At 38.6% G+C, this 27,434-nt stretch overlaps 1 protein-coding gene across 1 annotated transcript in view; it reads right to left on the bottom strand.

Annotated features, from left to right (window-relative positions):
• The window catches only part of LOC131079761 (probable sphingolipid transporter spinster homolog 2), a 262,535-nt gene that overhangs the window by 109,246 nt on the left and 125,855 nt on the right, over positions 1–27,434 (bottom strand). The window contains exons 10-12 of the mRNA XM_058017801.2: positions 25,090–25,187; positions 13,729–13,805; positions 13,281–13,394 (exon numbers count right to left, since the gene is read on the bottom strand). Of these exons, the coding sequence (XP_057873784.1) occupies positions 13,281–13,394; positions 13,729–13,805; positions 25,090–25,187 (289 nt within the window). The remainder of the gene's footprint in view (positions 1–13,280; positions 13,395–13,728; positions 13,806–25,089; positions 25,188–27,434) is intronic.

The raw sequence follows: 27,434 nt of genomic DNA, 5'->3' as shown, positions 1-27,434 counted from the left end.
ACCTCTAGGAATGGTATTTGTCCTGAGATTCAAGACTCCTATGTCGATCTCGGCTTCTTGAGGTTCTTCCTCATCAATAATATGTGTTGCAGCTTGTAATGAAGTCGATGATGTGCTTATCATCATTGAACACCTAGAAATTAGTAATATTGTCTGGGACTGATGGGACTGATGTTAACTCCACTGTGAATTTCTTTGAACTTTGCATTGATAGAGGCTCGAGCATACTTGCGGCCTGTGCCAATGAATCAGCAACCTGGTCCTGCGTTCTGAATATGGTCTTGATGTTGAAAGCGTCAAAACTTTCCATTATATCCCACACACGGTTGCGGTAGACACTGAGTCTCTTGTCATGGCAGGTATATTGTTTTCGTACTTGCCGGACTACCACTTCGGAATCTCCGAAACAATGCAGGGTCTGAGCTCCTTTCTTGATGGCTAGCAGCAAACCATGAATGAAAGATTCATACTCTGCTATATTATTGGTGCAATGAAACTATAGTCGATAGGAGGCCAAATAGGTCTCACCGGTAGGGCTTATTAGTTCCACCCCTACTCCAGCTCCTCGCTTGGACTTTGTCTGATTTGGGCTGGCAACTTTATTCGTTGCGGTTGTTGGAACTATCATTTCATACTTTTCTTGCTCGGGGGGCCTCCTTTCAGGGAGCTCTGGGAAAGCGGTGTCTTCTGGCCTAAGAGTGTGGGTTTGCAGCACCTCTGAATGCCTCTTCCATGCCTGGTTCAATGTTGTTCTGCATAATGAACATGTTATTTCTGAATGGGCGGCATTGTGAACTCTGCACCAGCCGGTTAGGAGCAAATTCTTAATAGAATCTTGATGATTGAGCTTGGACACCTGCTCTTTGTATTTGCAGAAAAACTCCTTAAGGCTGCTGAATAGCTCACTTTCTTCTGCTGACGGGATCTCTTTATCATAACTCTCTGCAATTCCTTCCAAATTTTGGACTGGATTTGAGCATTGTACCAACAAAACTTCGTTTATTGAGCCTACATCAGCCCTGTATGTGCCCATGTCTGACTCTAGAAATAGGGTCTCATTGGCCTGATTATATTCCGTAATCATCAATTTGAGCCGAGGTTCGGACTCAATCCAGATTTGGTTTGCTAACCCTCTCCATGGTAGCCACATATGAGTGAAACTAGAATGCAGCCAGCCGTTAAGGACGCGGGTCCAATCTCGACTAAGCAGCATGCCATAGGCTCCCGGGATGTCCAATACTTGGATATCAATGTACATCTGGATACGCGGATCTGCTATCAATTGCATGTGTATATTGTTTAACTCCCCTACCACCGTCACTTCAGATTTGTCCAATTCAATAACCTTTCGGTTAGTCTTGGTGGGGGTTAGGCCTAGAGCACTGCACACCGATAGAGGCATAACATTAGCTAAAGCTCCCGAGTCTATCAGACAGTTGTGCAAATTTTTACCAAAGATTCTGAGAGTTAATAGGAAAGGCGGGGGTTATAGCTTTTCAGTGAACAAACTAATAGTAGGCTCTGATGGCAGGGTGTCATTGTTCATGATTGAGATGTCCTGAGTTCTTCCTCGTGCACGCACTCCAAAACCAGTCTCCATAGGCTGATCATTTGAGAACTCAGGTGGTGCAGCATAATTTACTATTGCACCCCTAGGATTTGTTGGTCCTTTTACCTCATTACTGATCTTCTGGGGTTGTCCTTGCAGTACTCTCTATCCGGAGTTCTCATCGGTTCCTTTGGACTGAACTGGCGAGGGTTCCCTAAGGCTACCCAAGACCACGTCTCTAACTTCGGAGACTTTCATCAGTTCAGCAAGGGATAAGCTGACTTTGATCTTTTTGAACTCATCTGCCACCAACTGGCCTAGCTTAGTAATCTCTATATTGCTAGATGGCTTATCACTGGAGCCCTGATTCATGGCAGCAGTCGGCTGATTCTGTGGAGTAAGTATTCTCGGAGGGGGTTGTGTCTTTTGCGACTGACCTTGGCTCGCATACTGCTGCGATGCCTTAGGATAATTCGGGTTGTTGCTGGCATTCTGATCTGGAGGAACTTGGATGTCCTTGGGAGGCATCGAAGTAGTGTAAGGACCACTATTGTTGTTCTGGTTATTATTGTTGTAATATCCCCGATTTCCGCACTGGTATTGCTGAAATGCATTTACGTCAACGGGCTGATTTGGGTCGGCCACCTCATTTTCATCCTGATTAGGGAAGAAGAACGGGGGAATGTAAGTTTCTAAGACAAGTGCAGTATCGTACCTCGGTGATGGCACTATTTCAAATCCGGAGGGAGGAAGCACTGGCTGAGGCATTGTGTTCTCAACTTCCCACTAGAATATATTGGCTGCAACCTGAAATTCGTTGCATTGTAACTCTAAGTGTTGGTTAGTATTATGCAACCTGCACCAATTAGAAAGTGCTGCCTCTACCAAAAACACCCTATCTGTTGGCCTGTTTTCTGATGCTGGCGGATTATCAAGTGGAGTGGGTACCCCTCCGTTGTTGGGACGGGTGTTCCATGTCCTCGTGGGTCTTTGATATCCCTGGTTTTGGTACTGACCTTGGCTCGCATACTGCTGATTCCTCTGACTATTCTGCAATTGATTATTCTGATTTCGCAAATAAGTGACCTCAGAGGAAAGCTTCTTCATTTGTTCAGTCAATTCCCGCATCTCATCCTTTTCCTCTTGGGTTCTAGATGACACTGTGGTATATAGGTGGTCCTGGATGAAGTACCAACTGATTGGTAGATTGTTGAGGCTGATATGCCAGCTGCAGAATTGGATTCATAATAGGCGTTTGGTGAGCCAAAGCCTGGCTAATTTCTTGAACTTGATTGGGCATAGTAGGAGGTCCTAACTGCACCAATGGTCCGACGATGTTTTGGCCTAATCCCTTACTAATTTCCATAGCCTTGGCATAGGCTTTGGTTAATGTGGTCGTTGCGGGGTGTGACTATCGGACAAACATAGCTGTTAGGTAGTCCAAAGATGAATAGTAGATTTCCCTTGCCGAAGCGTCACTTACCACATACGGATCTTGCAATCGGGTAAAGGCTTTATGGAACCTGTTATTGAAGGAACTGATAGGCTCATGTCCTTGTCTCTAAACTTCTACAAATTGCCTGTATAGCTCTGTCGGGGTTATAGGGATACCATACTTTCCTGTAAAAGCTGCTTTCAGCTTCTCCCAAGAGTCAATAGAGGATACCGGCAAATGGATAAACCAGTAAAAAGCGTCTTCTCCAAATGAATAAGGGAAAAGTCTACATGCAACATCTACATACTCAATTTGTCTATTGCGTAACGCATCCTCAAATATCTTGATATGTTCTTCTGTTGTTCTATTCGGATCATTTGCATGAAAAATGGAACAAAACCTGTCCGGGCTCTTAGGCATATCATGATAAGTTGGGAAAAGGATGGGCGATGGATTGTCTACCAACCAAGTGGCACCATTTGGAGCGGGTGGATTATGCGCCATCTGTGGCTGATTTGCTTGAGTCAAAATAGGAACCGGAGTTGTAACTGCTGGAACTGTAAAAACTGAATTTGCTAGCGCAACAAACTACTGATTTGCAGAGCTGGACTCACTGCGATCTGCAGTCCGGCGATAACTCCTGCGTTTGTAGAGCTGAAATCCAGCAAATCTTTCCCGCTCTGGGCTTGACCTTAGGACTTTTTCAAATCTCTCTGGAGAGAAGGATCCAATTCGTTCCAGCGTGAGTTGTTTTCAGTGTCAAACCTGTTGGTGTGGTGCGGGAGCTAGATTAGCCTCCTCTTGATCTCTCTGATTATGTGCGTCGATGCAATCAGCAATATCCTGTTCTTCTTCAAGGATCATGCATATTCGGGACCAATCTGGATAGTTTCTTTTCACTGACCAAGCCAAGCTATATAATTCAGTAATAAGGCTTTCTTGCTCGTCGCTGAAACCCAAATCTGGTTGTATCACTGGTTGAGGGTCCCTTTCTGGCTGAGGAGGATTAATGGGTAGACCCATTGTTCACCATATTAGTGGACCCGAAAGAGAACTGTCGGATTTCCTTAAGAACTTGCTCGTGAAGGGCAGCAATCCGTTGTCTTTCTAGATTTTCCCTGATCACAACCTCTATTTGCGAAGCCTTTTCTTCTTCCTGATTGATAGTGCGAAATACTCGTCTGAAAAGAGGATGATCTGCTTCTGATTTCCAAGCCAGGGATCGTAACTAATCTACAATATACGACTGGTTTAGTCCCTGACCGGGCTGTTCAAGGGGAAGGTTGAGCAGGAATTCATGCAGCAATACCACACTACATCATGAGCTGCCCTCCTAGTGTCGTTTCTGCTGCGCACGGAAGAGGGTAAAAGCTATAAGGTTACTCTCTACAAATGCAGGCTAATGTGATCTTGATTTAGTAGTTTAAACATTCATCAGGCCCTCCTTCTAGCGCCAGTTCTGTTGACGTGTCTGAAATCGCATTGCTGCAAACTCCATACGGCCAACGCAGAATAGAATAACCAGCTGAGTATCCTATCCTCTCTTGAGATAAGGAAGTCCCGAATGCTGCTTTTTTATATTGGATCAAAGGGGACGACCTCAAGGTTTCTTTTGTCAGGTCTTGACTGCGGGACTACTCAGTGGTTTGATGTGTTTTTGCTAGAAACACAAGGGGGACTTACGATTTGCAACAAGCTGGTTTGCTGTGATTCTCGAATTATGCAATAAAGAGCAAAAGGAAAGGGTTAGGAGATCTAAAACTAACAACACGGGTATGCGGGTAGACGGATTCAACATAACCAATTCCTGCTTGGCCAAAATAGCTCACAACCTTGTAGGAACGGTGCAATCTTCAAAGGGACTTGGAAGATTTTCAAACTGGAGACGCATGGCTAAGCACCCAATTCTGGCGCAGCTCAGACGGACACCTGCAATTGAACTAAGCACAATCGAAGGCTCAGGTTAACCATACAAAAGGATACACAATCAGTATATCCTCAATGGTATGAGCCTGAATCTATCAAATACCTACACACCCAAAATAGAAAGATCTATCTAAAATGCTGAGAGAAACCATGCAAACAGGATGAAAACAAGACAATAAACACCAAATCAATGTTTATATATTGATTTCAGCTGCCTATTACAACAATTTCTGCAGCATCTCTATGCTACTGTTTAAAATCTAACCTATTCTAACTCTAAAATCTAACTCTCTAACAATCTCTAACTATCTAACCATCTCACTATCTAACCCTTTACAAAAGAAAGGCCTCTGCCTTTTATAGATATTACAATTTTGAATCGAAGGCTAGGATGGACTGCATCCAAGGGTTCTGATCTGCCTTCAAGAAGCTAGCAGCTTTAACCCATGCCGAATTAATTCTCAGTTATCCAACCAGCAACTATCTCAACTACCTGCCACTATTTGGCTTTAATTCAGGTCTATCCAATCTTCTTGGTGGTTGGGAATAGTTATCCACAAAAATATCTTGCGCGGGACCCATAGGCAGTTTACAATAAAGCAGTTTCAGTTTTAAAACTGAATTTCTGGACTTAAATCCAGCTGTGTGCTTTTTCTCGAGAAGGCATAAACTTTGCAACATTCAGAGTGTTCTTTGGTCTTTGGTCCCGGTGGTGGACTTTATCTTTGTTCAGCGGCACGGTTCCCGATGTTTGGTTGCTCTCGCGCTCCTGCAGCACGTTCCCACATCTTTTTCTTTTTCCAGTCTTCAGCGCCTGGCCTTGAATTGCAATCCTTCCTTGATTTGCGTTTGAGGCCTTCTCCTGGTTCTCCAATGACGTCCTGTGATCAATCAACCAATTTCATTTTATTAAATCAATTTAAAAAATTAAATAATTTAATTTAACAAACATTAAATTTAATTACAACGTCTGGCTTGAGAAGCTCTTTGTGAGATGTATCTTGAAAATGCTTCTCCTTTCTCTTCGAATGTGAAATCTGATCCTTGGTCTTGATAGTGTTTGGGCGATTTACTTCTGCGTGATTTTACCTTTGGAGTCTTGGGCGTTTTGAATGGGTTTATGGCATTTTGAAAACTTCTTATAGCACGATTCTGGAGGTTTGAAGAGCTTCTGCAAATTTTAAAATCCTAACACTCATGCTTTTCTGGCGAATTTTGGAGAATGGGGGAGCACTTTTGCAGACTTTAAACTTTACGCCTCCATCTTCCAAATTACGAACTCTGCGTTTTTTCACGCTTTGTTGTCTATTACACTTTCTGCACTGTGTTCTTCGAAGGAATGGGAATTTTACCAATCTTGAATCCCCATGCTTGCCTTATGCGTTGCGACTTTGGGCTCTATGGCGAATTTTGGAGACTCAACGTTTTTGGCGAATTTATCCAATTTTCGGACCTTGGGGAGTTTTTGCAAACTGAAAGGTAATTTTCGGACCTTGTAGATGTTTTGCAACTTAAAAACTTCGGACCCTAAGCCCTCTTTTGGAAAATCGAAGAAATTTCGGACCATTAAACACTTCTGCAAATTTGGAGTTTCAAGGCGTTTTTACAAATTTCGGAGTTTTCGCGATTTTTAACCTTTTATCTGAAATTTCGGACCTTTAAACACTTCGTGCAAATTCCAGGAATTTCGGACCTTTTGCCCGATTTTGCAAACTCAAGGTAAATTTCGGAGTTTTTGAACTTTTGGCGAACTGGAGGCATTTTCGGACCTAAACCACCTTTTTGCAAATTTAAAAAAAATTTGAATTTCGGCCCTAGGGTCCGAAATTGGTGTTTTAAGTGAAATTCGGACCTTAAGGCACTTTTGGCAACTTTTCCACATTTTCAAATTTCGGCCCTAGGGTCCGAAATTGGAGGACTTTAAGTGAAATTCAGACCTCTGGGGGCTTTTTGCAACTTTTCCACATTTTCCAGTTTTTGCCCCAGGGTTCGAAATTGGACATTATAAGTGATTTTCGGACCTCTAGGGTCTTTTTGCAACATTTCGCTCTCGCCACTTATGGAATATAAGTGACATTAACTTATATCTTTCTCCTCACTTATACTTTAAGTTATATTCCATATATACTTTCAGGATGTTTGAGAGTGGTTTCAAACCTCCAAGAGTTATATTGCAAATTCTAGTTTTTGGAGGATTCCTCAGTTTTCCAGACTTAGTCAAATTTCAGGATCAGGACATTCCAGACAGCCAAATTTCAGGATCAGGACATTCCAGACTTAGCCAAATTTCAGGGCATTTGAAGATCAAGATGACATTCCAGACTCCATCACTCACCAACTTGACCCTTCATATCCCCTTCCTCTTCTGCAAAGATAGAAAGGCACAAACCGGGGGGTCCCTGTCCAAGACGGGGATGGGTGTGCGATTCGCACAACAGGGTACCACTGCAAAACCCTTTGAAATGGTTCTGGGAGTCATTTCAAAAGCTAGTTTTAAGGTTAGGGAAGCCTTTCAAAATCCCTTTTCCTTGTCTTTTCTTATCTGGCTGGTTGCTGATAGTTTTCAAGGGCTCAGTCCAGATTGTGGTTGTTTTTGGTTATGGGCTAGTCATGATTTTTGTTGTCTGAAGTATTTGTTTCAGGTCAAGGGAGCCGGAAACATCCCTGTTGTTTGGTTGAGGGTGTATGCCCTCATCATAGTTTGAATCTTTAGCCTAGTTGGTGTAGCCAACTTGATCTATTTTGATTATATCTTAAGTGTTTGGCTGGTTCTTACTGCTGGTGTTTGCTGCCTTTTGTCGGCTCAGCTTTGTTTGGGCTGCTGGTTTTCTTGGTTTATTTTCTTTGGCAGCGTTGTTCTTTGGGTTCCAGATCCTGGTAAAATCTGAGGGTTTCGGGTCCCTCCAAAACCTGTTGTAAAGGGTTTCGGGTCCCCTCAAAACCTGTTTTTCCATAATCAAAGACTTAGTCCTTTTGTGCCTCACACAATTAAGGCCTCATTCTTAACTTCCCAAGGGATACCAACAACTGAAAAAGTCCTCTTATGACATTATGACTCCAAAACCCAAGTGCTAAACTTGTAAGAGTTCCCTACCTCCTTCTCCTCCTGTGCAATGGCTGCTTGAATGAAGGAATAGGACTGCTGTCATAAATCAGAATAACAGACCTGTTGTTATGTCTCATCATGCCATCCTCAAATACCTCAAAAGCACCCTCTTCCATAACGTCATGTACTCTTGCAAGTGCAGCTCTAAAAGGTAGCATAGATACTGAGATTCCATGTAAATGGAAAGGTGTGATACTGATGTCCTTAACCAAAAATTTAGGGCTGATTGTACCCTTTCTTCTATTACCTTGGTAGACCTCAAAAGCTGATGTGTTTTTCACTCCCATCCAACTCCAAGGTGTAATACTGTCGAGGCTTACAAGATAGACCTCCATGAGATGAACTCCTTGAATTTGGTAGGTCTCAAACAAACAATGACTACAGCTATCTGCGACTGAAATCTGTTAAAACAATCTGAAGTCAATAGGTTCAGCACTATGTACCAAGCGTAATAGCTGCTCCAATGGAGTCTCCAAGTCTTAGCATAAATCTTGAGCATTGCAATGCTCAAACATGCCTCAAAAGTGGTTGGAAAAAACCTTCATGAAATCTGAAACTGTGAACTCTCACTGCCTTGAGCAAGAAGAACATGCCAACTCTCTAAAATAAGGACAAACCATGAAGTGATGTGACTGGCCTGCAACCAATCAGCAAACTCACAACTGAAAATATGGGCTTTTCTTTGCTAAGGAACAATCTCAAGTGGACCAATCTATCAATGATCCAATCCCTATTTAGGATCTCACCCCAATCTACCTGTAGATGAGGCAATGGGGTCACATAGTAGCTGGTAGGAAGAAGAGCAGCACCTTTAGGTCTGAAACTTTCATCCTTATATCTCCAAGGGTCACTCCTATGACTCCCAACAACCTCCATTAATTCTAATTGAGAGTCCCAAGCATGGATACCCAATCGAGATTGATCCCCAAGGACCAATACATCACATGAAGAGACCACATTCCCAAGTGCAATAGCATGCCCTATGCACTCTTTATCTATCTCCTCACTTGTATATCTCATATCCGGCAATCTCCCAAGAGAGTAACTAATCATCTCATGATTTGAGATGAGATCACCCTCAAGTTGGAGATTAAGTTCCAACTCATGCCCTGCATCGTCTTTCAGATCCCATGCTGTGCCATGTTCACCAAATGTATTGCTAAAGCCAAGTGTTGACCCATCTTCAAATTCATTCAGTGGATTTTTATAAGTCTCCTCAACTCCCATCTCAAACAATGGTTATTGAAGGATACCCAACTCTGATATTGTGAAGAAAGTGCACTGCTGCTATGGACAAGACCTAAATCAGGATTATCTGCTGCTATGGACAAGACCTAAATCAGGATTATAATGCCCATCAACACTGATCCCATAGTCGTCCCGACTCTCTTGTGCATCTGCCTCATCATTTCCAAGGGTGTATTGTGGATCCAAAACATCAAGATTGCTAACCTCATGCTTTGAGTCAGCTGCAAATGAAGAATCAGATTTCCTCTCTGAAATAAAATTCACTTCACTAGTGCTAACCTGTATGCCTATATCATGTCCTGACTGATTTTTATGTTCTTCAAGATCACCTATAAGCCACAAGTTACAAAAACATGCTTCTTCTTCCCTCACTAACCCTTCTTCAAGGGTAACTTCTGATTTTTCTTTCATTATTCTTCTGATGTACTTCACCATATCCATTTTACCAGGTCTCAAGGTTACGACCAAACTGAAGAAATCATCAAAGGAAACATTTTTTTCAAACCCCTCAAACATGCTTTGCTACTCTTCAAAGAGTCGGCTAGCTTCTTATTCATAACTCCTCTTGATCTGATCTTCAAACCTACTAGAACCCATTGTTATACTTCTGAATTTTATTTAATCTCCCAACAAGATGGCAGGAAAACTCTGCTCTGATACCACTGTAATGACCCACCCCAAACTGGAAGTTTAATTTTCTGATTTTTTGTTTGTTTTGATGTGCTTTTCTGATTTTTTCTAAGTTTTTTGCAATTTTCTGTTTTTTGTAGTTTTTTCTTGAGTTTTTGAGATGAAAATGAAACAAACAAAAGAAAGGAATGCTGGGAATAAATGGAGCAACAAGTACATACATCCAATTGATGAATTTATGAATTTATTGATATACAATTTGCCGGTTACATACCACAATGGTCAGGTACAGGTCTGATTACACAACTGGAACAGCTGATTTGCCATGAGCCTAATTTTTCACCAAAGAATGTTTCCTCTGTATCTGATCTGTATTATCAAATTTATATCAAATCTAATCTGCTCTTATGTCTATCAAACCCTAACGTCCAAGCTAGGGTTTTGCTGCCTTGATCCCAAATAAAGCACGGTTGGTTGGTAATTATCAATGGTGCTGATAAATAGTGCTAATAATGACTCAGATCTGCTCCTTAACTAAAACTTCAATGGTTCCCTGTCCTCCTGGCTGTTGCAACCTGAAAAAAAATATTTTTTTTGCAAATTCCTCTAACAGAAAGTGTTGATTCAGACCCTTGGGAGGTATTGCACTCCTCTAGCCCTCCAAAATTTACAAGGATTTCATCTCCACAATCAACCTGCCGAAACCCTTGCACCAGAGCTCCAAATCCAATCAAAGCCAAAGCTGGAAATAAAATGTGAATGAATAAAATGGAGCCTCCAAATTTCTTTTAACTCCTTCCCAACTTGGACGTACACTTTAGGGTTTCCATTAGCACTTTACTAATAATATAGTGTGCATTAGTTTTAATACAATCTCCTCCAAGGCAAGATCGAACCTATTCAACATCTTTTATTCAATTTACTGTCTTTTTAAAACAACTTTAAGTCTCCTAGGTGTCATACCCTCATGGTGGCCCCTTTATTAGGTTACTTTATTAGAATAATATAAAGTAACTTTATTAAATAAACACTTTACTAAAATATTATTACGTATTTTAAAATAAAATACTTTATTTAATCTAAATAAAACATTAAAGTAAATACTTTAATATTTTAATTTTTAATTCTGAAACCATCACCTAATCACTTCAACTGAAAATTGATGTTGCACCTGGTCTACAGGTGATGTCTAAAAATAGCAGGCCAACTACCAGTCTCCTAAAAAATAGGACCCCTCCTAAAAATAGGAAACGGTCTCTGGCTGATGAAGCATACCAGACCATCTCCCAATCTCCTAAAAAATAGGGACCACCCTAAAAATAGGATTTTGTCTCCAAAAACCTAAAATGGCTTATAAAACCCCCTGCACGGTTCCACAAACTTTGAGAGATCAACAAGTGAACTATCACTCCCCTTCTAGAAGATAGGGATCTTAAAAATATAGGAGACTGGCTTTGAGCTCCTGAAATGCCATGCAAGTCTCACCCAAGGCTCACAAGACCCTTGAATGAGCTCCCTATCCACTGTATTAGCCTATAGGAACACTATTGATAGGTTAATCCTACAAGAAATCATCTGTGTCTAGGAAGGGGACATTAAAGATGCAAATGGCAACAAACCATCCTTACTAGCATAACGAGGCACACAATGCATGAGATTTAGCATCAAAGTCTATTTGAACTTCCTCTTCCAAAACAAGATCGACCTGTCTTAGTATTGTGCTATAAAAATAAGGAAAGAAAGAACTTTGGAATAAGGAACAAAAATAATGGTACACTTAGAAGAATACATTGTGATCAAAATTTATGTATGTTCAAACATCAAATTTCAAACAAACCATTCTTCCTAGAGATTTACAAAACAGTATATTTTGTATGATTCAAGTCCAAGCCATGGAGTCTTACTAAAGAGACTAGTAATGGATCAATGGACAATCTTTGTATAACTCCGATACAAATCATTTATCTGAAAGAATGACATAAACTCCTCGTTGTATCTCGAGCTAAAGATGGGGTGTCCATTAACATATAAAGAGAAGGCAGAAGAGATCTCAGCTCTTTAGGAATCAATAAAAAAATTTGAACACAAGCTATTAAGATGGTTAGTGGCAGTACTCCAAAGCATAGAAGTCAAATAAGATTCGGTAAGGCTGGCATATCTTATAATTTGTTTGATGTGAACAAAAAAAATCAACAGTGCATATTGTTGAGACATGGACCAGCTAGGACTCGAACCTAGGACCTTCCATATGTTGCTGGGGTGCTCTACCACTGAGCTACTGGCCCCTCTTAGACCAGTCCATCGTCGGTCCGGGTGTGGCTTATTTCCAACACCAACACCCCCCCTTAAGCTACACCTCTCATGTGCTTGGGGCTCCTAGCCTGGACCTAGCTCTGATACCATGTTGAGACATGGACCATCTAGGACTCGAACCTAGGACCTTCCATACGCTGCTGGAGTGCTCTACCACTGAGCTACTGGCCCCTCTTAGACCAGTCCATTGTCGGTCCGGGTGTCTTATTTCCAACACCAACACATATCTTGTCGAAATATCATCTGCCATGACCTTTTGGACATGGCTGCAGAAAAAATTCGGTGACTTATTCATCTCCGATCTCTTGTGAGATTCAATTTAAGCAGCGACTGAGCATACAGTAAGGTTGTCTACTACAGATTTTGTTTTAAAATCAAGATGCAAGGTAACTCTTCACGGAGATAATTCCGCATTTTGCATAGGAGAGCTGACTACTTTTAAATAGGATCTTTCTATGAACATTGAAGTGAGAGCGAATTGTTTCCAGAAATAGGTAAATTATTTGCCCATATGGGGCAAAATCCTAGATGTTGGCTCTTCTAGAACATAGGACAAGGCTTTCAAGAAAACTCATACTCATCTGATACAACTCTTATGCTTTTTGGTCTAAGATAAGATGTGTTCCTTTCAAATATGTAAAAGGCATTTTTCAATAGTCCTGAGATATGTTACATCTCAAAGTATGATGCCCGTCAAGATGCATTTCAATAATCTTCATGTCCAAGTTTCATAATTCAGGAAATTATATCCATGCACCCTAACTCATATGACATCTCTAGAATCTATATACACTAGCAATGCAAAAAATCTTAAAGTGAACCATTATGAACAACAATGCTATACACAAATGTTCAATTTAACATAGTCTACAAACTACAATCTTTTGTAGGAAAATAAGAATAATTCCTTATGCAATCAGAAACAACAAAGCAACAAAATGCTTCCTCTATCACTTGCAAAATTTTAATCCATCTACTATACTGATAGCATGTTTAGGCATTCAGCAAAAAAGTCGTTCCACAACAAGATCAAGAACATATTTGATACTAACTAACCCACATAACATTCTTACCTTAAAAGCATTTGTGATGGTAGATCCAATGTAATCAAGAACAAATCCTCCACCAATGGTTCCAAAGATACCACAAACTATTGTAATGCCTCCAAAGACAAGATCTGCATCAGTCTGTAAGAATGCAAGACATCAAAACATAAAATACTCTTAATTTAAACAAAAACATTTTAGTTAACAAAGCAGTATTTGGAAGTAGCAAATTGAAAAGCCAAATGTAGTAGAATAGAGGCTGAAGCATCCCAGCAACATATATGGAAAATGGCTAAAGGTAAACATAGATTAAATAAAAAGCTATTTTAATTGTATATGGTACGTCTAATGGCTCGTCGCGATTAAAATTAAAATAAATTGAAGTATAAAACATAAAAATCCGATCAGAGGCAATGCCTCTACATTATAAAAACTAGTCAGGAATGAGTTCTGAGCAAGGTTGCCTCAAAAATACCATGTTATAGATGTCGTAGCCAGCCTTAGGGCCCCAATATGAATAAGCCCCGATCACAAAATTATATGCTATGTAACCTGTCATGAAATGATCAACCAATGTATTATTAACTTTGTGTGGTAAGTTTCAAACATTACCTTCCTACACTATTTTGCTCCTGAGGTAATGACCATTCATGAACATCTTAAATATACAATAAGCTGATATTTAATATGATATTACTGACACAGTTACAATATATATAGAATAGATTATAAATATAAAGTCTACTGGTACAATGATAAGATGAGTACTACAACCTCCCCAAATAACAAGGCCCATAATTCTACTCATAGATTAAACAATCGAGAAACAATTGAGTATTCGCAAGCTGTATGCTCAACTGAATTACTCGTAGGCTCACACTTGTGAGAAATAGGCTTGCACTTGTGAGATATAGGCTCACACTTTCTGTCAGTACTCAACAAGTCCAATTCTGCAACTAAGCCCTATGCCTGCAAGTTTTATAGGCCCAAAAATTTTACCCTAAAGTACCTATACCTATAAAGTCCACAAATTTTCTATTTTTCGGTTCAAACAGCTGTTTGTCTTGTCAACACATAGCAGCCAGTAGAGTAATGGAGTCTCCATTTGATTGTACCAACCAATATATTTGGCACATTCCTTGCATAGAATGGCTACGATAGGTTTGAATAATTCACCACAACACTTTGCTCCTCTCTTTGAGTCTCATGACACTTTAAAATATTTTGACAATATTTCTAAATCAGTAGCTTTGATAGATAAATATCCCAATGCTCTCAGTTGGATGGCACTTTGGCAACGACTAGATAAAACTAGCGATGATTTATAAATTTATTGCATCACCAACGCAAATGTGGACAAGAGTGTCAATGGTACTCGTTTTAATTCAAATCTAAAAGAAAACATGAGACTTATTTCTCATGCTTTGTAATTGCAATTTACATGAAATTTATGTTATTTAAGGTATTTAATATTTTTTTAATTTGCTGAGTTTTTGGCCACTTTGTCAATTTCAAGTAAAAATTGAGTCTGCCATGTTTTGCTGATTTGCAAGTTCTTGAACTTTATTTATATAAAACCAATACGAAACCAAGTAGATTTCTGCAAGCAAGGAAAATCAAGAAAAAATATGTTGATGACTCTAGAGCTTATTTGTGCCTTTCTAGAGCAAGTAGAATTTTTAGAGATTCTAAAGGCTAGTTATTTGGGGGTTGTACCAAACATACCATAAGAGCTAACAATAACAAGACTCAGAAAAAAGCCTTTCCACTTCGAGTGGAGAAAGCCCCCAAAAGGAATATCAATATCCTAAAAATGGAAGGGGGGTCACTCTTTTAAACTAAGTTACCAAATACTTCCCCCTAGGGTCCCACTATTGTACCCAATCAATCCAAGTACTGGTCCCACAAAGAGAGCAGCCCAATAGCATCTAGGGCTTGACCCCGCCACCCTCAACGCCCACAAGGTACCTTGGGCAACAAGGCCAATCCTGGGTGCTCTTGCAAATCACAACCACATAATTTTACTAAAAAATGTCAAAAACAACGTTTTTAAGTAATTTTTTATTTTAAAACATTAAAACATAAAAATAGAATTAAAACCCTAAAAAGTGTCTAAAACCCAAAAATGCACCCATACTATGAGTTGTCTGACAAAAAAAAACTATTTCACAAAACTCATTCTTGTTTTGCCATTTTTGCATTTTTGAAGATCGCTGGTATATTTTGACTGCATCCAAAAATACAATTTTTTTATTGTATCAATTTCAAATTTTGTAATTGTAATGATCTTCATTTGAATGTTGGGTCTAGAGTCCTGGACATATATGACATAATATTGAAATTTTGAACTATCAATTTACAATATATCTATTATCACTATCATTGATCAATGATGAAGTATCATACTATCAAAGATAATATTCATTATCAATTGTAAATTGATGGTTCAAAATTTCAATATTATGTGAAATAGTATTTTTTTGTGAATGGCAAAACAAGAATGAGTTTTGTGAAATAGTATTTTTTTGTCAGACAACTCATAGTATGGGTACATTTTAGGGCTTTAGACACTTTTTAGTATATATATATACCAAGCCGTAATGCACCCAAGGATACCTTGTACTCATACCCTACCCATTCTAGAATCAGCAACTTAGCCTTTAAACATCACAAAGATGACAATAAAGCAAATCCACAAAATTCCATCTCACAAGCATATTGAAAGGAATACATCAAATACCAGTTTGACCCAGCATGATTCCCACATTGTTTCGGAGAGGCCAACAAACCTATTGACACTACTCTAATCTCTAGGCATTCTAATATCTTTGATTTTCCTTGTATTTAGTGTCATCTAGTTTCTTCACTAAGTGACATGGGCCATCACTTCCCTAAAGCCACATAAATTTTATATTAGATTACATTTAATGTAACTGAACACTCTTCTAACTCGGTAAATATAATCTTGAAACCTCATGGAAGAAGTGCAGGAGACCTCGGCACCTCCTTGCTTTAACAAAAGATTAAACAGATAGCAACTACAGCTCTAAGGGAGTGCAGATTGTTTTGTCTGATTTTGAAGATAAGCCTGATAGCCCACAATTTTGAGAATCACAATTTGGTTGGTGTAATGTCCCCTTCCAAATTTGCCATAGAATTTTCCCTAGACTCATAATTGCAACAAATTAGGGTTAGGGTTACATCTTAACCAAATATAATATCTCCTTAAACAATGCAATCCTGTTGAAACCTGCAATCATACTCATATGTATATATATGTATTCAATTTTTAGAGTTAGACAAGAACACATAATATTAATATAATATCTATACTATTATACAAACACATTAGGGTTTGGAGGAAGAAACATAATAGGTCCGGCAGAAGCAATATCCACACTAAGCCCAAGAACGGATGGCTATCAAAGCCCTCTTGGCCTCAGTGGCAGTCAACATGGACATCCACCAGGGTGGCCTACTTAGTGAGGTGCTTGTACCTGGTTTCTCTATCTATGCCTCATCCCCCTAAAGATAAGAGCCATCATTGTAGAGTCGGAGAGGAGCTTGTAAAGGGGGTTTATTGATTGTTTTATCTAAGTCCAAGAGCGGATTAGTATCAGAGCCCTCTTGGCCCCAAGGGCAGGCAACATGGACATCCCTAGGGGGGCCTACTTAGATAGCTATCTTATAACTCCCTCTTACACCACCAATCCTTCATACAAGATGGATTTCAAACAGTTTCATTATCAGGCATATGCACCATTTCATTATATGAATGCACATACATAAGAGAAAATTATTGTCAAAAATGCATAAGCTTAATATATACCACAAAACAGTTGTAAGAATATAGAGTGCTGAGGATATAACACAAAACAGTTGTAAGATTATAGAGTGCTGAGGAGAAGTGATCTGAAAAGAGTATTAGACTGCTGCTTTCAAGCATGGTCTGAATATTAATCACTGTGGGTAATACTAGATGTATTTACTGATAGATGTATAGAGGTTCGATCTTAAGTTCCTTTGCTTCCTTTATTGGAATACTTCGTGTTCGATGCTGCTCATCCTGACTTGCCTCCCACAGCCCTACTTATGTATCTCCTCCACTCCTTGAACTGGTGTGTCCCTTTCGGATGGCTGTCCTTTGTGAAGGGACATGACTATTTGTTATTTTCTTAGTTAATTGCCAACTTGCTTTAATCACACACCTTGATTATTTCCTTAGTTTACGTTATGTTATTAATATTGTAATTTCCTCTTATTAAAATTGTTGTTCCTTAATGAGTAAGGATTGCTGGAAAATAATCATTGCTGGGTAGTGATTGCTGTCGTTTAATCCTTCAATGATGATCACTAATGGTTTTGTCAATATATTTTATTTTCTTAAAGATCTTTGATCATTTTGCTTGCTGGGTTAACATGAGTGCTGATTAATGAGGCTGATGATATATTACTGTTAGTTTACCCCAATCACCACCTTCTAGGAATTAGAAAATTGTGATGTCTTATGAATAAGACAATTTTCTGCCAGTTGATGCAAGGTAAATGCTACCATTTATGCAGGGACATGATAGGCCACCCCTCCCAAGTTTGCTTGTCCTCAAGCAGGTTAGTGTTCATTGAATCCAAATGACCCTTAGAGTTTATGATGCTACTGACTCATTTGTAACCACAAAACCTAGAGTTGGCAAGGTTTGTGAGTGTCTCCCATGCATCACTTTGTAACTGGAAGGAGATGATTAGGTTGTCTCATTGTTTACCAATTATTGTATTCTTAATATTAAGGCAAGAACATGACACACATCAATGACCGTGAGTGCAATACTCTCTTCTAAATAATTTAATATCTTAAGCGTTAGTTCATAGGCACACATAAAGTATACATGTTGAAAACACATCAGTATGAACCAAGCATGGAGCATACACATAAATATATGCAAACACAAAGCATATGCGCATGTATTGTTAGATCCTTCTTATTGACTAGAATGTATTCATTGATTCATCTTTACCCTACAATGTCTAATGAAGAGGTCGCCCCTTTACTTGACAAGGAAACTTTGGCGTCTTATGAATATATTTGATTTTACACTTTTCATTGTGGAGATTTTGTATCTAGATCTTATAGGAGGGCATCTTGATTACTAGATTTTTTCCTCCACAAAGCTCCATTTGTTCATTGTCCCTTCTTTTTTTGATTGGATGTTCTTACGATCTCCTTCGGCATACCTTGTTTTCTTGATTGGGGTTTTTTTGCTTCTTCATCGAAGGTTGCTTCTATATTATGACCTCAGCTTCCCTTTCCACATGTGTCCAAGTTCTCATGGTACTTTACACTTGAAGCACAAATTCCTCTTTTTTAGGTCATCTCGCCATTTTTTGAGGTTGTGTTCTTGGCATACATGTCTGCGCTCCCAATACTTATTACAAGGAAAACATGTTCTCCCTTGGAGTTCCTCCTTATGCCTATCACTATTATGAGGATACTTGGAGTGTGTGTTTGATCATTGATGTAAACCTTTTTAGGTTGGGTTTTTCTTTTTATGGGGTGATTTTCAACTTCATTGCCTTTTGGATTGCCTTTTCAAGGTTTGTTGGGTCGAGGGCACTTACCATGCCCTTCATTGATTCTTTTAATCCTTCCACGAATAAGTATGCGAGTCTCCTTTGAGAAATCTTTGGTACCATGACAGATAGATTTTGGAATTCGGTGGCGAAGTCTTCTACTATTCCTTGTTTTAGTTGGGTTAGTTCTTTAAAATGCCAATCCGGATGCTTTTGATCAAATCTTGTGTTGAGTTTTTGTGTAAATTCATCATAAGTGGTTATATGTTGGTGGACTTGGGTGATAAGGCCATGATGCCAACAATTAGGGGATGTTCCCATTAAATGGAGTACAGCAAAATTTATGGCATTTTCCTCTTTCATGGGGCTAAGGGAAAGATGGGTGTCCAATTGTTGGACCCATGAACGTGTTGTAAATTTCCCGAATCCATCAAAGTTGGGGAGGGTCATCTTACTAATCCTTTCCTTCAAATATTTGTCTCATTGCCCTCTTCTCCTATTAGGAGCAATTCCTGTTTTGACATCACAATAATCCCTAAAGGAGACATCCTTCTTCACTTCAAGGTCTAATCTTGAGTATATTTCTGCAAGTTCTTCAACATTGTCAAAGGTTGGATTATTTGCTTCCTCCTCTAAACGATCCCCAACCAGTCTGAACTGAAATTTTACTTGTTTTCAAGCTGTTGTAATGATGTTTTATAACTGTTTTGCTGAGGGTTTTTTAATGGGTTTGTTTTCAATAGTTTGCATAGTGTTTTTCCATAATCAAATGCCAATAAACCAACACTTGGAAAGAAAAATGCAAGAATACAATTGACTGATTTTAAACTTCAGAACTCTGATATTTATGACAGCAATATAATAACTTCCAAAATCTAGAAATCTATTCCATCAAGGCATAATGAACATACAATGAGTCCAACGCCCAGCCAGAAGAGGGGATTTATTGAATAATCTTGAATAAGTGACAATGGATGAGCGCCCAAAGATGTCCAATGACTCCAACGGAGATTATTTGCATCAACAATAATTATTAAAAACAAATATACTGAAACTACTAAAAAATGTGTCTGGCCTCCAGGCAAGATTATTGAATTTCCTAAGTTTTCCTCCAAGAATCCTTGATCTAGACCCTAATTGACATCTGTAGCCTATAGAATGCATTAAACCCCTGTAGGAAAGTGATGACAATGAAGATTACAACAATTTCCAGCCTTCTAATGAAATGTATGGCCCAAATGATGAAGCCAGATGGCTGCAAGTGGTATGGCCAGCGAGGAAGTACGACTGGCTCAAGAAATGGTATGGCTGCCTTTGGGGGTCTCCAAACCCTCCTGAATCTGCAATACAAAGTCTGAATCTGCTGATAAAGTTCTGAATTTGATGATATAACTCTCAACTGAAGCACAAACAGGAATCCTGTAAGAATTTCCCACAATTATGAACTAGGTTGACATCCAATTCATTGATCCCCAAGGAGTTTTTGTTCCATGAAGGCTTGTCTACTGCTGAAATCCATTTGCAAAGCTCAATTTCAAAATAGCTGATGTAAAAATGAAAGAATGAATCCTCAAAGAATGCCCGACAAGTCACTTTATTAGCCTCTAATCCTAAACGTACCTTTTAGGGTTTCCATGCTTTATTTTAAAACAATTTATAATCTGAGTTACTGGTTCGGGTTCAGATTCGCGGATTCAGCAAAAAAAAAATTCTTGGGTACGGGTATGTTCAAACATCAAAATTATATATGTTCACAGTTCAAACATACAATGTAACTTTCCCATACAATGATACATAAATCATAAATGAGTTGAATGAATGTTTTGATGCATGAAATGCATCATAAAGGGGCGGATGAGGGTTTAGATGTTAAAACAGGATTAAAAAACTGATTTTTATTTGTTTTCTAACCTGTGGGCCCCGTTTTTGGCAACCTACGAGCTTGGGTTCACCCGGGTCCTCCTAGGTTCAACCTGGGTCCCACCCAGGTCCTACCCAAGTGGTTGGGTTCCCTGTGGATCGCAGGACCCACAAGGAACCCAACTGCCTAGGCAGTACCCGAGTGGGACCCATGTCGAACCAAGCTCGGACCAGGACCAAGCACGAACCAGGACTAGGACCTGGGCATTTTATGGAAGAACTGGTATCTGGGTTTATAATGTTTGATTAAAATACTTGGCCTTCCTCTATGTTGAACATACCTTTTCACTAGGCTCCCTTTTATTATTTTAAGTTGTTTTAAAAACAACTTATGTTATGTCTCCTATGCCTCATGGCATAAGGGGGGCCCCTTTATTATAATTTATTAATATAATGTGACTTAATTCCTCTATGTTGAACATACCTTTTCACTAGGCTCCCTTTTATTATTTTAAGTTGTTTTAAAAACAACTTATGTTATGTCTCCTGTGCCTCATGGCATAAGAGGGGCCCTTTTATTATTTTAAATTGTTTTAAAAACAACTTATGTTATGTCTCCTATGCCTCATGGCATAAGGGGGCCCCTTTATTATAATTTATTAATATAATGTGACTTAATTAAATCACTTTAATTAAACCGTCAATGCCCATGCCATCCTGGTAATATCTCAAAATAGCAGCTAAATTGGCAATGTCCTAAAAAATAGGGATTCTCTTAATAGTTAGGAGGTTGTCTTCAATCAACTGAAAATGCACGTAAGGGCTCCTACTCTGCTCCCCAATAATTGAAAATGCACGTAAGGGCTCCTGCTATGCTCCCCAATCCTCCGATGGTCAACTAGTCAACTAGCAATCCTCCCTACAAAATAGGAGCCTTCCCTAAAAAAAAGGAGATGGTCTCAAATCAACCTGAATGGTCCATAGACACCCCAGAACCAACTTTCAGTCATTCCCTAAAAAATAGGGATCTCTCCTAAAAAATAGGAACTGCCTCTAAACATCCAAAATGGCTTATAAAGCCCCTGCGCAACTCCACAAGCCTCAGTATGGGTTCCCTCTTCGCTCCACTGGCCTATGGGAACCTAACGTTGTCACCTAGGAAGGGGACATTACATCCTCTAGCATGGGTTCTTCCCTAGGTAGGAAGGGAGGTCTCATTGGTCTAAGTGTTGCTATCCTTTTAGGGTTGTTATTTTTAGAGCAGTTGGAGCGGGTATGCCTCCCATGGTTTTGGTTGGATATAGAGTTATCGTTATTCATGTTTTGGATGGCTTGGAGAAGTTGGGTGGTTCTTTCAATTTTTTCATTTTGTTGTATGAGGATTCGATTGGTTTGATCCATGAAAGCCCTCATTTTGCTGCCCATTTGTTCACTCATGGTGGATGTAAGCTTCTTCCTTTCTTTTTCCAAAGCCTTTTGAGCCCTTTGGCTAGTCTGCATTAACTATTCTCTGACCCTTAGGCTAGCAAGAATGGTGCTTTGATACCAATTGTAAAGTCCCCTTCCAAATTCGCCCTAGAACTTGCCCTAGAATCACAATTGCAACAAATTAGAGTTAGGATTACATCTTTACCAAGTAAAATATCTCCTTAAACAATGTTAGATTTGAAACCTAAAATCATACATACAGATATATATTCAATCGTTAGGGTTGGACAAGAACACATAACATTCTTATAATATCTATAATATTATACAAACACATTAGGGTTTGGAGGAAGAAATATGATAGGTCCGCCCAAAGCAATATCCACACCAAGGCCAAGAGCAGATGAGTATCAAAGCCCTCTTGGCCTCAATGGACAATCAACATGGACATCCATCGGGGTGGCCTACATAGTGGGGTGCTTGTACCTAATTTCCCTATCTATGCCTCATCCCCCTAAAGACAAGAGCCATCATTGCAGAGTCGGAGAGGAGATTGTAAAGGGGGCTTCTTCATTGTTCTATCTAAGCTCAAAAGCGGATCAGTATCAAATCCCTCTTGGCCCCAGAGGCAGGCAACATGGACATCCCTAGGGTGGCCTACTTAGATAGCCATCTTGTAACTCCCTCTTACAACAGCAATCATACAAGATGGATTTCAAACAGTTTCATTACCAGGCATCTGCACTTTATAATTCATTATATGAAAGCACATACATAAGAGATAATTATTGTCAAAAATGCATAAGCTCAATATATACCACAAAACAGTTGTAAGATTATATAGTGCTGAGGAGAACTGATATGAAACGAGTATTAGACTGTTGCTTTTAAGCCTGGTCTGAATATTAATCGCATTGGGTAATACTAGATGTATTTGCTGATAGATGTATAGAGGTTCGATCTTAAGTTCCTTTGCTTCCTTTATTGGAATGCTTCTTGTTCGATGCTGCTCATCCTGCCTTACCTCCTGCAGCCCTCCTTATGTATCTTCGTTAGTGGTGCGTCCCTTTAGGATGGCTGTCTATTGTGAAGGGACGTGACTATTTGTTATTTTCTTAGTCAATTGTCAGCTTCCTTTAATTGCACCCCCTTGATTATTTCCTTAGGTTATGTTATGTTATTATGATTGTAATTTCCTCTTATCGAAATCGGTGTTCCTAAATGAATAAGGATTGCTGGAAAATAATCGCTGCTGGGTAATGATTGCTGTCCTTTAATCCTTCAATGCTGATCACTAATGGTTTTGTTAATATATTTTATTTGCTTAAAGATCTTCAATCATTTTGCTTGATGGGTTAACATGAGTGTTGATCAATGCAATTGATGATATATTACTGTTCTTTTACCCCGATTGCTACCTTCACGGAATTAGAGAATTGTGTCTTATGAATAAGACAATTTTCTGTCAGACAATGCAAGGTAAATCCTACCGTTTAGGCAGGGACATGACAGTTGGGTGCGGTTTTAATTCCAGCTTCTTGGAAGATGGAGGGCTTGGGCTTGGAAATCTCAGTAGTGGACTGTATAGTGTTGGGGGGTATGCTCATGAGAAGAGACCTATGACCAAACCACTCCTTGTCTTGGCCTTTGGGCCTGCTCAACTCATATGCAATAAAGTAAGGACTCTGGGTTTAGGGATGCTTACAGAGGACCTGCACAGATGTTTAAGAGAAGACAACTCATCACTGATGAAAGACTTGCAGGATGCCTCACTCCAGCTTTGCTAATTTATCAGGGATGGCAATCTGGGAGAACTATTTTTGGTGGAAGGCATTTTATATATATGGAAATTCAAATATATATGCTTTAGCATTTCTCAAATATTACATATTAAAAAGGATGGATAAAAATAATCAGGCTACAATAGTACATAGTATGTTTTGAATGAATAGTTAAGGAGAGTCGAGAATGCATACCTAGTAACTACAGTGGCTGCTGATTTTAGCAGAAGAAATCAAAGCATTGAACATTATGGTGTACCAAATTTGTTACCCTGTAGAACTAAACAACTGAAGGATATTATCCAATGATCCAAATTATTCTCTTGATGAACATATTATCGCCATGTTTCAAAGTTCAGAACAGAATGAAAATAAGAGCATATGACCCTAATGATAGCATCAACACACATCCAGCAAACTGTAATATCCAACTTTCCTAAGGTGCTAAGGGGCCACTTGTAGATTTTGTACAAAATCATCATGTTTGGCATCAAGGAGGGTGGTTTCGAAGTTTATGCCTTCAATTCATGACTTTCATTTGGGTGAGCAGTGTGAATATTCAAAGGTGACAAGCCATAAACTATGGATACTCCCTTTGTATTCTTTTGTTCCTCTTCAAGTTCACAGCTGCAAGTGATAAAATGATTGTGGCGATGCAAATGGGTAAGTGGGTTACATATAGGGTGTGTCTAGTATTTCATAAGGGGCATGGGAGGGCTTGTGAGCCCACCACACACTTTTTTCTATTTTTTCATTGGAAAAAAATGATGCCTATGATGTCCACTAATAGTCATGAAACATCACAGGCATCTAGTTTTTTTATTTAAAAAAAAAAAAACAGCTTTTTGAATTTTTCAAAAAACTCTAGAAAAAAAGGCGTGTACACCCACACGCTGTATGAAACCCTAAACACCCTGTGATGTCACAGACATCCCCATGATGCCCAGCCTCGTCAAGTGGAATGACCACCAAGGAATGGCAGGGTGACATCCCCTACCATCCCCAAGTCCTTGAGGATGGGGAAGGATGGGGACAAGGACAGGACGCAAGGTTGAGTACTGGGGACTTGGCACATATATCCCACTTAAACATCCATCACAGTATAATCTTTAAATGTACCAAAGAAATACTTAAGGAAAGAAATGAACAAATAAATCTACCATAGAATAAATACAAAATGCTTAAGTAATCATTAATATTACCTAGAACATTGGTTACATAGACTTTATCAAGCAAGAGTATCTTCAAATCATTCCACAAAACTTTTAATTGTGCACCAAGTGTCTCTACCCCTCCCAACCTGCACAAAACAATTGACTACTAAGTTAAATTTTGCAAAACATGAAACCTCAATTATGAAAAGATGCTTTTATCATCATTTACAATACCAAGACCAAATAATTTGGAAAGCACATAAAAGCTAATTTCCTTTTCAAAACCCTATTGTAGATTTAACATTCAGAACTATAACAAAAATACTTGAAAATGACATCAACATTGGTTTTATTTAATGGTATCTTGGTATACAGTAAGACATGGGATGATCACTTGAAGTACATAAATGAGGTGCTCGGCAAACTAGAGAAACATTCATTCTATGCCAAAGCATCCAAATGCAAGTTTGGTTTGACGGAGATATTGCATTTGGGGCATAAGATTAGTGCCCAAAGGGTTAGTGCAGATGAGGAGAGGATCAAATTGGCCGAGACCTAGGACCTTGTCACATTTGAGGGGATTTGTGGGACTTTGCAGCTACTATAGGAAATTTGTCGAGAATTTTCATAGCTTGCAGCTCCATTCACAAAATTGATGAAGGGGACTTTCTCTTGGAGCATTTCAGCACAAAGGGCTTTTGACAAGCTCAAGAGAGTAATCATGTCCTTTTTCGGCAATTCCATATTTTTCACTTCTTTTTGTCTTAGAATGTGATGCTTTAGAAGAGGGGATTTGAGCAGTTTTGATGTAAAATAGACACTCTATAATATTTGAGAGTAGGAAGCTCAAGCAAATGGAAAGGAGCTTCTCTATTTATAACAAAAAGTTGCTAGCCATCATGCATGCACTAGCCAAATTCAGGCAATTATTGGTTTGTGAGAAATTTGTGTTGAAAATGGATCATAATAGCTTGGAGTTCTTCCTCAATCAAAAGGATTTGAATGATAGATAGTGAAAATGGGTAAGTAATCTACACGCCTATGATTTTGACATTGAATATGTTAAGAGAAAAAATAATGTGCTGGCTGATGAACTCTCTAGGAAACCTTATTTCTACTCTATGATTCATATATCTACAAATGGGAAATTTCAAATAATAGCTTAATATGCCAAGAACACATTTGTTATTGACATTTTGGATGGGAAACTACAAAATGATAGGTACAAAGTGGTTGATGAGTGTCATGTCCCCTCCTTGATCGTTATATATATCCTAAATAAAGCAATTATTATTATTAATAATTACCAACTGCTGATTATTTGAAATTTATTTATTTATTTATTAAATATTACTATTTAATTAATATTTATTACTAATAATATTCTTGAAATACTCAAATAAAAAATAAATTAATATTATATTATAAACATTAATATTATATTACAACATGCACAGTTTACAGTCAGCATGCTACATAATGACAGCATGTTTACAGTTTACAGTATGTTCTATTTTGACCTCACACCATTTTTAGACTTGGTAAAGGTGGCTGATTAGAAACAACATCTTAATAATAAACTAATACAAGTCTTAATGACTAGTTCAAACGTAGATCTTTGACCAAATAGCACATATTGAAAAGTGTGATTCAAAATGAATAATGTGTTTAGATGTTAAAAGGAAGACAAAACGATGTTCTAAACAAACAGTTAATTAAAGGCAGCAATTCATTAAAGATAGTGACTCACTATAAAGGTGTGTTATTATCCTTCACCAAGCACGGGTTAATGAAGAGATGTGATTCTCAAATAGAATGGGATGGTGTTTTTATTTATAGAAACAAACTTATGTGCAAACTGTATTATAAACTAGGAGTTGCGATTCACTTTAAAATAATGTAATTTGTTTATTAAAACAAATACATATCAAAAGTCACGTCTTTCTTAGGAGACGCAATCCTTGTGAAGGACATATGAAAGATATAAAGTGGCATGTAATGGAGTGGTGTGGGGCAAAATAGAGGTGAGTAATTCGGAAATTATTTTTCAGATAGATTGAACAAATTGAAAGGGGGCAATGAAGAGCAGATTGAAAGGGGGGGAGCACGATGATGTTCTCATGTAGAATTTCAATAATTATATAAATAGTAACAATAACATAATTATTATAATAATTTTCTGGAAACTACTCTGCAGTAATATATAATAAATCATATAATAAGTAATCAATATATAGCTAATACTAATACACCAGAAATCAGTAATAAAAGAACAAACTGTAGACTAAGTGAAGAACTTGTTTCAGATTTATCTGAAGAGTTTATGACAGACTTGTGAGAAGTCAGTGATTTAGTTTACAATAGATTTAAGAGGAGAAATAATGGAATAAGGA

This window comes from Cryptomeria japonica, chromosome 6, assembly GCF_030272615.1.
Source record: "Cryptomeria japonica chromosome 6, Sugi_1.0, whole genome shotgun sequence".
Classification (NCBI taxonomy): Eukaryota; Viridiplantae; Streptophyta; class Pinopsida; order Cupressales; family Cupressaceae; genus Cryptomeria; species Cryptomeria japonica.
The sequence above is the reverse complement of the archived record's forward strand: the minus strand, read 5'-3'. Positions and strand labels throughout refer to the sequence as shown.